The 13,560-nt window shown below is 42.4% G+C and overlaps 1 protein-coding gene across 1 annotated transcript in view; it reads right to left on the bottom strand.

The window, feature by feature from the left end:
• Window positions 1-13,560, bottom strand: part of AASS (aminoadipate-semialdehyde synthase) — a 56,117-nt gene that overhangs the window by 23,943 nt on the left and 18,614 nt on the right. The window contains exons 9-17 of the mRNA XM_032791694.2: window positions 13,395-13,543; window positions 12,187-12,309; window positions 11,926-12,037; window positions 11,401-11,460; window positions 11,241-11,308; window positions 7,663-7,781; window positions 3,330-3,459; window positions 2,133-2,243; window positions 907-1,015 (exon numbers count right to left, since the gene is read on the bottom strand). Of these exons, the coding sequence (XP_032647585.1) occupies window positions 907-1,015; window positions 2,133-2,243; window positions 3,330-3,459; window positions 7,663-7,781; window positions 11,241-11,308; window positions 11,401-11,460; window positions 11,926-12,037; window positions 12,187-12,309; window positions 13,395-13,543 (981 nt within the window). The remainder of the gene's footprint in view (window positions 1-906; window positions 1,016-2,132; window positions 2,244-3,329; window positions 3,460-7,662; window positions 7,782-11,240; window positions 11,309-11,400; window positions 11,461-11,925; window positions 12,038-12,186; window positions 12,310-13,394; window positions 13,544-13,560) is intronic.

Raw genomic sequence — 13,560 nt, 5'->3', positions numbered from 1 at the left:
CACCGGTAGCATCTGACAACACCCCCTAGAATGGCATGCAGATCATTTCTGCGGGAACTCTGGGGCTCTGACACGGAGCGGCTGTGCTCTCTGGTTCTCTAGTACACTTGCCCCATATTCTAGGCAGGACTGACTCTATTTTTAGACAAAACATAAAGAAGGGAATGACCCGGGGTGGCATTCCCATTTTTGTCCATGCGCCCCCGGCCAACCTCAGCGAGGCCAGCCAGGAGCATCCATGACAGCAGCAGACAGTACAGAACGACTGATAACCGTCATCTCATCACCAATTTACAATGGCAGACGATGCAATAGAGATAGTAACCGTCTCTGCTACCTTGCAAAGGCAAATGAATGCTGCTCTGTAGCACTGCGTCTGTCAGCAGCATCCAGTACACATACTGTGACAGTGACAAAAGGCAAAACGAGCTCCATGGTTGCCATGCTATGGCATCTGCCAGGGCAATCCAGGGAAAAAGAGCTCGAAATGATTGTCTGCCATTGCTTTCACGGAGGAAGGATTGAGTGACGACATTTACAGAGAATCATCCGCGACACTGTTTTTGCACTGGGATCTCAGCCCAGAATTCCAATGGGTGGGGGAGACTGCGGGAACCATGGGACAGCTACAGGATAGCTGCCCACAGTGCAACGCTCCGGAAATCGACACTAGCCTCGGTACATGGACGCACACCGCCGAATTAGTGCACTTAGTGCGGCCACGTGCACTCGACTTTATACAATCTGTTTTACAAAATCGGTTTATTTAAAATCGGAATAATCCCTTAGTGCAGATATACCCTAAGTTACCAAACAGTAGCAAAGACAGGTTCTTGCTGAAGGAACAACAGTTTATTAATATAGCTTAGGCAAAACTATGCATGTGGAACTCATCCACCACCTTACCGTAGCGCCTACATCTTTTGCCTTCTCAATACACTCCATTGCCAACATATGATCGAGGCCAGGATCCAAACCTATTTCACTGATAACGATAATACCAGCAGCTTCTACACTAAAATAATAAAAACACAGTATTGTCAGAATATTGCATGTTCCTGAAGTCTAACTTGACAAGCAATAGCCCCATGATATCCTTTATCAGCCATGGGCAAACTAGAAACGCTAGGACAGATTCTGTGGTGAGCCTGGGAAATGGGGATGTAACTCTTTAACCCAGTGGTCTCCAACCTTTTTACACACAAGATCACATTTTGAATTTAAGATCAACCCAGGATCTATCCTGCCTCTTCCCCAAAGCCCCACCCCTTTCCCAAGGCCCCGCACACTCCATTCCCCCCCTTCCTCTGTCACTTGCTCTTCTTCACCCTCACTCACTTTCATCAGGCTGGGGCAGGGGGTTGGGGCGTGCAGGCTCTGGGCTGGGGATAGAGGGGTTCAGAGTGTGGGAGGAGGCTCTGGGCTGAGCTTGGGGCATGCAGGCATGAGGGCTGCAAGCTCCGGGAGAGAGAGTTTGGGTGCAGGAGGGGGCTCCGGGCTGGGGCAGAGCATTGGGATGCAGGAGAGGGTGAGGTGGGAGGCAGGCTGGGGCAAGGGTGCGGGGGGGTTGAGGCGCACGTTCCAGCCTGGAGGCGCTTACCATAGGCAGCTCCCAGCCAGCGGCGCAGCAGGGCTCAGGCAGGCAGCCTGCCTGCCATGGCCCCACACCACTCCCAGAAGCAACTGGCTGCTGGGACATCTCTGCAGCCTCTGGAGGGGAAGGCCAATGGGAGATGTGGGGACAGTGCTGGGGGCGGAGCCACCTACCCATACCCCAGGGGCTGCAAAGACAAGCCAGCAGCCAGCCACTTCTGAGCCTTGTTGGACTTTTAGCGGCCCGGAGGTCATGAATGACTGGCAGAGGCTCCAGGATCGACCAGTGGATTGCAACTGATGGGTTGGTGACCACTGCTTTAACCCATCTTTAAATGGGGGCTAAGTGCCTACATATCTGAGAATCTGGGCCTTAGTCTCTGATTCAGTTCCATCTGTAGAATATGGATAATCATGAGACAGGAGACACTGAGAGCATAAATACATTAACTATTGTGGGGAATTTTAATAGTACGGTAACGGGGCCATGTAGGTTCCTAAGAAAGAAGTCACATCTCATTACTGATCTTTTGACCTACCTTTCTTGGAGTTCTTTCATAGCTGGTGTTAGGTAGCTGGCTGTCACTAAGTTTACTTTACTGTCAATGCACTTCTTAGCGACTAAAGGATGTGCTGAGTAAGGCAGCAAACTACCAACAAAAGAAAAATTGAATGTCAAAAATCTGACTAGTTGGTGTTTTCATTGGAAGACCTCATCTAGATGAGGTCTGTTAACACAAGGGGCCTCCATCATTGACCTAAATGCAGTTTTTGCACTGATGCAAGTGGGCATAAATTCCTAGCAAAGCAGAATGGCACTGTTTTACACGCATTTTGCACTGCTGCAAGTGATCTACAAAATGCAGGGCAGTGGAGGAGTGAGTTCAAATTCTCCCAACCCTTTGCAGGCCCCAGCTTTCAGTGTCACCTTTGTGAAAACAGAACCGGGCCCTTGTTTCTCAGTACTACATTCTACATTGGTGCATTAAACCTCTAACGGATTCAAAGTAGAATGCGGTCTTGGAAGAAGCTTTCATTAAAAGTCCTGCTGAACCATCTCTGGAAGGGCATAGGCTGCCTGAAAGCAGATATCACTCAGGACAAGTTCAGTGAGGGGGACCCAATGGCAAGCACTATAAAGCAGTTTCCATCCCTACTTTAATGCTCAAAGAAAACCTTACACGCTTCAAACATTTGACAGTAATGGCCAAATTTGGCTTCTGTACATATGCATACAATTTAGCAAGCACCAATGACTGTATGTGTTTACTGAGCAACGTAACTAGCACATATAGATGATGGTTTTGTGGGTGAATTCTGTTCCCAAAGCAGGCACAAATGTTTGTGCCATTAACACTGCATGCCCACGAAGGAGCTGAATAGAGAGCCATTTGAAAATCTTGCCTCATAAGTTATCATGCCTTTTTAAGAACAAAGAAGAGATTACACTGCATTAGATACAATCCTGGTGCTCTTGTGTGCAGAGAGACGAGGATATGGCTAGTCACTATCTACCCCCCAACACACCTCATCTCCACCTCTTCCCTGAGTGCTGTGAGTGGGGGAGAAGGACTATGCTAGCTTTACATCACCCAGTGATTTCCCCGTACCTTGGTGGAATCCCCAGGTAGCTATTTAAAAGCAGCTACACAGGTGACTTGTGCCACTGAAGAAATGTAAAGGAGACATAGCAAATCTCAGGATCAAGCCCCCATGTTTTAAATCAGCATTCTGACCTGATCACGAGGTCGTGTGTCTTCACCAAGGAGGACAGTTTATCCTCGCACTTAATGATGTCCACGTGAACAGAAGTAACATTGTTGTATTTCTTGGTCAGCTGGCCAAGTTGCTCCTTCATGATGGATGCTATTTAAAAAGTATGAATGTCAACCATTAAACAAGTGATGTATATCCGACAAAGTGGGTATTCACCCAAGAAAGCTCATGCTCCAATACGTTTGTTAGTCTATAGGTGCCACAGAACTCTTTGCTGCTTTTACAGATCCAGACTAACACGGCTACCCCTCGGATATTTGACAAGTGAAATTGATTCTTACTTCCCTCCCACCCTACTCCCCAAAGTATCAAGGTAAAAACACCATCTGCACCCTCCACAGTGGTTCAAACTAGCAGAATAACATAGTCATCATGCATCAAACTCTATTCACTGGTGCTTGTTGCATGGGTTCCTTCGCAAATACACAACTACACTCCACATTCATCTCTTTTTCTTAAGTAAGCAGTTGCACAGAAAGTAGAAAGAAAAAGGAGCACACTTGAAAGATAAAACAGGTGTAAGTGTTTCATGTCTTGAGCAATGCACTAGAAAGTGAAGTGAAGAAAAAAAGTCATGTTAAGCTACAGCAGCTGTGACCTAAGGGATCCACAGGAGATCCTTACCTTGAGAAACAGTGATCTACTAAGGTAAACTGCAGAACGAGAACAGGAAATGAACAGCATTTCTGATAACTCTGCTTTATTCCTTCTTTTTATTTATGTTGACCCTCTTCTCTTCCTAGCAGCCTTAACTGCTGTCTAGAACAGTGGTTCTCAAAGCTGGTCTGCCGCTTGTTCAGGGGAAAGCCCCTGGCAGGCCGGGCTGGTTTGTTTACCTGCCGCATCCACAGGTTCAACCGATTGTGGCTCCCACTGGTGGTGGTTCGCCGCTCCAAGCCAACGGGGGCTGCAGGAAGTGGCGCAGGCAGTCCCATTGGCCTGGAGCAGCAAACCGCAGCTAGTGGGAGTCACGATCAGCCAAACCTGCGGACGCAGCAGGTAAACAAACGGGCCCGGCCCGCCAGGGGCTTTCCCCTGAACAAGTGGTGGACCAGCTTTGAGAACCACTGCTCTAGAGTACGATCAAGCAGGTTATTGTAGGAATCGGGAGAGACTGAAGGTCTCTTCCTGAGCCCTTGTGGGGCACCAATATTAGCCAATAATGAGGTGTCTCATGTGAAGCGAAAACTGCTACCCTTCCTCCCACACCTCAAAGCACACCTCCTCAGTGTCTCTAGTCAGTGACACTGTAGACTCCAATTACACAAAAGATGGTTAACAACTGCAGCTGTTAACAGAGTTTTGTCCTCACCAGCAGCCTAGACTAGCACAAGTTTATCTTACAGTCAGCAATTCAGCACACTACCTTGGCACAGCATCTGAAACTGCGCCTGCAACACTAGTTTGGCCAGGCCTCCTTTGTCCCAACTCTGTGTAGCAGGACATCCTTGAATGCACTGCCTCACATGCATCCTCCAGGCACTCTGTCCTCTGCTTAGGCATTATGGAATAGCTGCCCACATTTACCAAGGATGCATCAATCCAAACACCATTAGTAATTGTGGTGGATGCAGGACACAGAAACATGGTTGTTGTGCTGTGTTTAAAAAAAAAAAAAAGGCTGCTGTGTGGACACAACTCAATGGATTTTTTCCTACCTGGGTCAGATGAGAGTGACAAACAGGTTGTAAAACAAAACACAGTTGTAGTTATAGTGTAGACGGGGCACAAAACCAGTTCCCAGGCATGCCCCAAGATATCTAATCTAGTCACTCATGTAGAACTGATGGAGGAGGGAGTACATTCAAATGGAGACTAAGATATGGTTCCATGAGGAGAGCTGGAACCTCAATATATATCACTCACACAGTCTCTTAATATTTTTACTAGAAAAAAAGAGGTACCTAGAAACATTAGAAATTTTAAAAAATTGAAAAAAAAAGTGAGTGGACTGCTGATAAGGGGACAGATCTGATTCCCTTCATCATTAACAATGTGCTGGAACTGGATCCAAAAGATGATCCATTAGACTACAGTGCTTAAGGGATTCTTACACAGAATGTAAGGAAAAGCCACATGGGGCAGGAGAACTACACTGAGGATACTCAGGACTGAGAAAATCTTGGTTACAGTTCACAAGAGACACTGATGGCATCTCAAAGTATATTTCCTCTGGAATATTAATCCTGACAATGCAATAGGACAAGAGCTGGGAGGACTAGAATAAAAGGGTTTTGCCAGAAAATATACCAGCAGCTAGCTACGCTATGACTAGCCAAAACTACCACGAACTCATGCAGGCAAACGGTACCTGTTCTGAAATGAAGAGTCAGTGGAGAAACTGTTCGATCTTCTTGATTTTTTTTCCCCCCTAACATAGAAAAGCCTGAAAGATGAAGATCTAGGTGGATGAAGCATTCTGCTCTGTCACTCCCAACACAATCTCACATACAGCACCTAGAACTATGCGAACCTCTGGACAGTGATTTATCTTGTCAATTTAGTGGACAACACTAGAAAACTAGTCTTAAATGTTGTGGTATTGGGCCAGCTGCACAACCCTTAGCCATGTGGAGTAGTCCTATGGCCATCAACAGGTTCACAGGCCTGAAAAGCAAACTGAAACACCAGGAACTGGATTCAGGGATCTGCTTCTCCTGCAACAGATGATGGGATCAGAGAGATGTAATCATTACAATGCTTCAGGCATCCACGATCTCATCAGCTTGCAGGAGAAACACTGTATCCATAGGCTGCAAAGACAGAAAAGTGTTATTTGAAAGATTTTATTTGTAAGTTTAGGTCTACACATACTAGACAAAGTAGGAATTTAAAATGGGTGGAGTTTATTTTAACTATTCATACAACAACATTATACTATATGCACAGTCCTTCCCTAATTAAGAAAATGTAGGGTCCTTGCACCAAAGAGTTTACTGTATAAAACAGAATGGAAAAGCAGCATGGTCTAGTGGGTAGGAGTGCTGCACTGGGAGTCAGGAGGTGCAAGTTTATTCCTGACTGCTACTGACCTGCTGTGTAATAGTAAACTAGTTACTTCACCTCTCCATGCATCTGTTTCACCATCCACCCCTTATCTGTAGTTTATTTAAACTGCAAGCTCTTAAGAGCAAGGCCTGTTTCTTACTGTGTATTTGCACAATGCCTACTGCAATGAAGAGTCCCCAACTCAGCTGGGTTCTCTACATGCTACTGTAATTCAACCACCACTGCCACAGCAAAGGGCGACAAACAAGGTGGGATAGGTCGCACAGGTGGGCAAAGAAAGATCATGAGAGATACCTGTTACAGACACGTACCTCATTAGCTCTTCTTAAGCGGGACGTGTCAACTATAATTTTTTAAGTGGACTAATTCCAAGAGAACCCATTCCCTAACGGAGCAGACTTTAATGAGCATATTCCAACTTAAAAAAAAAAAAACTCCTCCTTTCCCTGGTGGTGACTGGAAGGTTATTTTGGACATGACCGACAGCAAACACAGCTGGCCAAACTTCCTCCCATTTTCCCCCCCGATGTCTGTGCATACGCCTGCCTGCTGCCCATTTGGCTTCAGCTTTGCTACCATTGTTGCTGATTAAACACATTCTTGTAGAGAAGGGGAAAGATAGTTCATGTGAGCCACCACACCAGTGAAGCACATAAAAAGTGGCGTCATCATGCTTTTGCATGACAGAAAATGCAGTGACTGTCAAGGAAAGAATGAAACCGACTATGCACGAAATGCTGTCAGATGCAGGAATTAAACAAGCTGAAAAGAAATACTCTCTGCAGTCTGTTCCTAGGCACTACTTGTAACAAGAAGTAGGTAAAATATTTTCAGATAGCAATGTGATTCTTCAAGTTGGTGTCTCTTTAAGGTGCTCTTAAATCTACAGAATAATTTTTTGAATGAGGTGCACAATAGTTACTATTATCAGAGGGGTAGCTGTGTTAGTCTGGATCTGTAAAAGCAGCAAAGAGTCCTGTGGCACCTTATAGACTAACAGACGTTTTGGATGTCATGCATCCGACGAAGTGGGTATTCACTCACGAAAGCTCATGCTCCAAAACGTCTGTTAGTCTATAAGGTGCCACAGGACTCTGCTGCAACAGTTATAAATGTAGAATATCTCTTCAGTTTTCCCATAGCACACTTCATATGCTTTTATTTAAAAGTTTTTACTGTGCTGCCATGCTGGTACAAAATAAAGAATTATTTCTATACACAGTATATATACTTGAAGCTTAATACAGTTCTTTAATACTTGAAAGCAAGCAAGGCCTTACACACCTGTTGTGATTTCTACGCTGGGATCTCTAGTGAGGTATTCTATCACAGGGCCAGAAACATAGCCAGATCCAAGTAACAAGACCTTCTTCTTATTCTTGGTTAGTGACCGCAAGTATTCCCTAGAGGGGTTATAGTCAAAATTAAAACATACAGGATAAGCAAACTGCTGAAGCCAATGTCAAGTCAGTATGTTTTAACAAGTTTATAAACCAAGAGCTCATTTCAGGAAGAAGTTTAAATTCTGCAGCCTGATTATCTAACCAAAGTACAATGTCACTTCCCTAAGCTTTTTCAAAATTTCAGTTGCACAACTCCTACTTCAGGGAAAGTGGACTAAAGTTTAAATCCAGCCTCTAAAAAAGGTCACACCACTCGATACCTGTTCCACTGTTCCTCCAGTAGCTACTGCAACTGTGACTTCTCATTCTTCCTCAGAAGTCACTGAATTTTCCTCAACAGCCAAACTAGTCCAACCTCAGATTGTGAATTTGGTAGAACTCTGCCATGAAAAACATGTCATGGACCATGAAATCTGGTTTCCTCCCGTGAAATCTGATCTTTTGTGTGCTTTCACCCTACACTATACAAAATTCACTGGGGAGACAAGAATTTCTCAAATTGGACATCCTGAAACAAAAGGGAGATGTAGAGGGGTCACAAGGTTATTTTAGAGGAGGTTGCAGTATTCTGTACTGCCTTCAGAGTTGGGCAGCCGGAGAACAGCAGTAAGCTACCCAGCTCTGAAGGTAGTGCCTGGCCAGCAGTAGTGTAAAAGTAAGGGTGGCAATACCATACCATGCCATCCTTCCTTTTGCTACACTTACTTCAGCAGTCCAGCTCTGAAGGCAGCACCACCACCAGCACCAGTGCAGGAGAGCAGCAGCTGTTGGCTGGGAGCCCAGCTCTGAAGGCAGAGCTGCTGTCAGCAGCAACGCAGAAGTGTAGCAGTACTGCAAACGCCCCCACACACACACACACACAACCTTTTGGCACATACACCCCTACCACAGGTCCTTTTTGGGTCAGGACCTCTACAATTTACTACACTTAAATTTCAGATTTAAATAGCTGAAATCATGAAATTTATGATTTTTTAAATCCTATGACCATGAAATTGACTAAAATGGACCACAAATTTGGTAGGGCCCTACTCATAGGCCCAAAGACTTTAAGGCCAGCAAGGATCATCATGATCATCGAATATAAACTTTTGAACATTGCAATAGAACCTCAACCACCAGTCCTGCAATAGGTCCACAACCTCTGTCTGAGTTACAGAAGTTCTCAAATTTAACTAGAAGTCTTCAAATCAAAAAAGAATCCATCGTTTACTCTACTTCAGAAAACAACCTGACCACTTCTGGGCTAGAGATTGGATTGTATCATCTGGAACTAACATTGCAAGGTTCCAGATTGTGCCTAGCTCTGTCCATCATCTGTGACCTCTAAGTTGAGAGGCCAACTTTGGACAGATTATACCAGAGTCACTTCAGGGCATCATGGGAACCTATATAGACAGATAGCATCTACATAATAAAACCTGCTTGTACACGTGGTCCCAGATTGGACAACAGTCCCAGCATTACTTCATGAACCACCAACACCCGCTAAATATCACTTTGTACATCTTCTGGCATGGTAGGACAAAGAATCTTTCCTCTGACAGCCACATCAGTTTGGATGCAAGATCCTCCTCACTAAGGATACTACTCTCAGACCCATAGAGAAAGAATGATGACTTCTTCACACATTCCATACCTACACCAGATGCGTACACACATACAGACATGCGAAGAGGGGTAAAGTAGATTGCACCTCCAGTGGTGGTACAGAGGAAAGACTCCTTACAGAAGAAACGGCTTTTGCAATATCTAGCTTCTAAATACACTGATCCCTAGCTCTAACTGTCCAATGGCAAGAGTTTGACCAAACTGGGATTGGCTGATCCTTGCCTGTATTTGTGCTTTTCTGTTACAAGCTACTAAGATATTTTTGGTACATCATAATTGCAGCAAAGTTTTTATATTTCAGAAAAGAATATATGAACTATTGCCCATCACGAACATACACGTTATTAGTTGAATTAAGTAATCTTTGTACAGCACTTTGGACATTTAGGTTAGTTAAAGAAATGTGTCATTTGTAGCTTTGCAAGAGGAACAGATAACCAGCATAAGCTATGCAGTGGTGAAGAGATTATGAAGCAGGGTATAATAAGCCATCAAAACTTCTCTCCTCTCCTCACATTTTAAACAGTAAGTTCATTTGCATCAGTTCCAAAGAGAAGGCATCAGAGAAAAGGCTTTGTCCACTCTTCCTTTAGGCACAATACACTATTTTGCAGAAAGATAAAAAAAAAATCTACACACAAGTTGACCTTTTACCAAAGGGGTTTTCAGCTTCTTAACCTCTTGTATGGTCTACCGTGAGCTAAGAAGGGTGCCAAAAGAGAGGCCACAATGCTGCGCCAGGAATAAGAAGCTATGTTAGTGAAGACAACCGGCTAAGGTTGTCCACCATAACAGCATATGCTAAAAACTCTGTGGTAAGCTGTGGTCTTCCAGAAACAAATGAGTTGCTCCATTACTAAAGAAAAGGGTGCAATAAGGCCTGTAAATAATTCTTCTTCATTTAAAACAGAATATTCCTAATATCCTCAGAGGGATTCACTATTATCTGGACCATTATATTTTACATTTCTGCAACCCAGATGTTAAGTAAATGAGGAAAATGACATATTACATTGGTTTTAATGGCCATGAATGTACCGAGTGCTTAAATCCATATTTATTTCCTTTGTGTTTTTCCTATTTTCTTTAAAATTACACGTGCTCCAGCCATAAAACCACAAAGACAGAGTTAATCACTGCCATAACAACACCACTCTGTAAAAAGCATAAAAATAAAATGTTGGTTACTAGGAATAACTGAAGAGTTAGGGAGGGAAATTTACGTTAAGTGAATGACTCTAACCCCATCTGCTCCATTCATTTTTACCACTGCAAGATAAAACATGACAAGGATAAAATGGTACCTCAGGTGATGGACATAGTACAAGTCCAATGAAAAGTTAGAGGCCTTTATGCAGAATCTTGAATACTCCCAATCACAGAAGAGTGCTGCAGACCAGTGGGGCAAGAGGAACACCTCTTCCTGAAGGCAAGAACTACAAGTCTATAGTACTAAAACGGGAAGTCTGCAAAATTATATTACTGGTCCTCAGAGGCCAGCCACCCCTAAATAAGCTAGTGCTGCATGTTTGGAAGGTACAAGGAGGGAATAATACAATTAGCATGCAATTATTTTCTGTCTGAGAAATCCTAATTGCTAACATGGCACACATTTGTCACCTTGGCTTTTTCCTCAGGTTTAGCATTAAATTAGTAATATATGCTAATATGGTTAGACACAGTAGGAAGATTCAACCCAGGATACATTTAACCACATAATTTAACACAGTTGAATTTCACCAACAGTTAGTTAAATGAAAAAAAGGAAGGTAGAAAGCAAGCATGGTTATTTAAAACCTGAGTCACAGAATCAAGACAATGAGAAACTTAAACTATACTATACATTACCTGCTCTCCCTCAATTTCTGGATATATTTATACTTATCAGTCAATGAACCATTGGACGTAATCACTGCCTACAAAGTATGAAACATAAAATTACTTTTCCTACGTCTGAACTTTACATATCTAGGTCAGAAGAGGAATGGAAATAGCTCGAAAGACTTACATCTCGTACAACAGGTGAATAATTCTGGCTTTCGAGAGGCTGTGAGCCATCTGATAACAGCTGTGAAGATGAAGGATTTCAGTCAGAGCATTTTATTTCCCACATATTTTCAGAGAACTTTCAGAGATAAATCCTCTTTGGAAAAATTTCCTTCATTAAAAAAAAAGAAGGAAACTGTCAAGGTTTTAAGGCATATTAAAGTACATGCAGGAATTGCACATAAAATAACCTTTTAAACCTGAAATTCTCCTGACTCATATAATTAATTGTTTCAAGTGACTTTCATTCCCATTGACTTTCAATGAGACTTCGGCTCTTACATGCCTAAGTCACTTTTGAAAATGGGACTTCAGTGCCTTTGGAAATTTTACCTCAGACACTGTGGAGCAGTCATTTTTCAGACTGATACAGTTATGTTCTACAGCAGATTTTTTTTTAAATCTATATATGGCAGACCAAAAGAGCCACATGAAACAAAGTTTAAGTTCAAACCTTCACTCTCTCACTGAATACCCAAGGCCTTACCATCTCTTCAATATAAGTTAAAAGCATGTCTCCAAAGTATTCTGTTGCTTCTATAGGAAGCTGTGCTGGTAAGTTGTCAATGGAACACATCAGAATCCCAGAGCCTTCCACACTGGAAGAGAAAACATTATGATTCCATGTCACATTTTCTTGGTCATATCTTTAGCAGTCATGTTTCAAAAGAATGACTCTTCATATAGTAGTCTGAGTAGACTATGATATTGAAACACAAAGTACAGTGCAAATTAAAGGTTCTCCCACCTGCCATGAATAATATGCTGGTCAGCGTCATACATACAGAATGGACTGTCAATTGATGTACACTCTGTCATAAATTCTATGGATCCTCCAGTGTCTGCTGAAATGTCACATATTGCCATAAGTCTAAAGTAATTAAATAAAAACAATGAACAAAAACATCCAAACACAAATAAGAATACTTACAAAAGATCAGAAGATTGTTCTTCATAAGAGTTTCAACCAGACTTATCAGATACAGATAAATACAATATGTTGGGGAAAAGTCAACATGGCTTTTCTAAAGGAAAATCATTCTAGTAAATTAGTTAAAGACATCTCTTTAACTTATCAATTACATAAACCAGACACCATGAAAAGGAGACCATGGTCAATAGTTTATTTTCTTTGTCTCTTCTGCGAACATAGGTAGTATATAAAGAGATTCCTAATATTAGAGATGTATGTTGTAATGGACAAAATGTCGTCATTGATAAGGGAGGCCCTTAAAAACTCAGTAATTGACAAAAATGGACAAGGAACATGTGGTACAGCAGATGTTTTCAATAATCAATTTATCAGCAAAATATTGAAGTATGGATTAACATCTAAGGCTTAAAAGCTAGCTGTGGTTACATATTGTCCTAGTAATGATAAATTAGTTATAATTATCATTAGTTTATTGATTCATAAATAAAGGTCAAGCATGAAAAAAGATTTTTTCTTCATTCTAAACAGTATGTTAGAGATGAGTTTTAGGGAGTTAGTCACAAGTGAACTTCAGTAGGGGGCCACACTTCACCAGTCTCAAATTTGCAATGTAGGTTTTTCTGTATAGCACTCTTGAGTATTTCTTGTTGTCTTAACTCCGCTGAAGTATTTGATATAATGATTTATTAAATCTGCACACACAACGTCATTTATCACGTTTGCTCTCTCATCCTTTCCCAAGGGAGAGAAGCATGTTTAGGGTTAACTTAATTTACAAACCTGTCACTTGTTAATAGTACAAATGAATGACATTTGTAAGTGAGATGTACAAATTCCAAAAGGAAACAAAGAAATAGGGAAGCATGTGGGAAAAGAAAGCAGGATGGGTTGGGTATTCTGCCCTTAAGTTTCTCTCATATACCATCAATGTATTTATTAGATGCTTTGCTGAAACCACTGATCCTTATTGCTTAACTAGAATGCTAGAGAATAATTCTTATTACCAAACAAAGGTGCCTTACTTGTGCGGTAATTCTGGACATCCCTCAGTTGCAGCAGCAGAAGGTTCAACTGGACCCAGCAACTTTTTTGCATCATGTCGATTTAACAAGCGAGGGGTGTGTTGCTCCCAGTATATTCCGTTAATCAAACAAGTAGCGTATGGTGCAATCTGCAAAGAAAATCACA

This window comes from Chelonoidis abingdonii, chromosome 1, assembly GCF_003597395.2.
Source record: "Chelonoidis abingdonii isolate Lonesome George chromosome 1, CheloAbing_2.0, whole genome shotgun sequence".
In the NCBI taxonomy this organism is placed as follows: Eukaryota; Metazoa; Chordata; order Testudines; family Testudinidae; genus Chelonoidis; species Chelonoidis abingdonii.
This window is presented reverse-complemented; position numbering and strand designations above follow the sequence as displayed.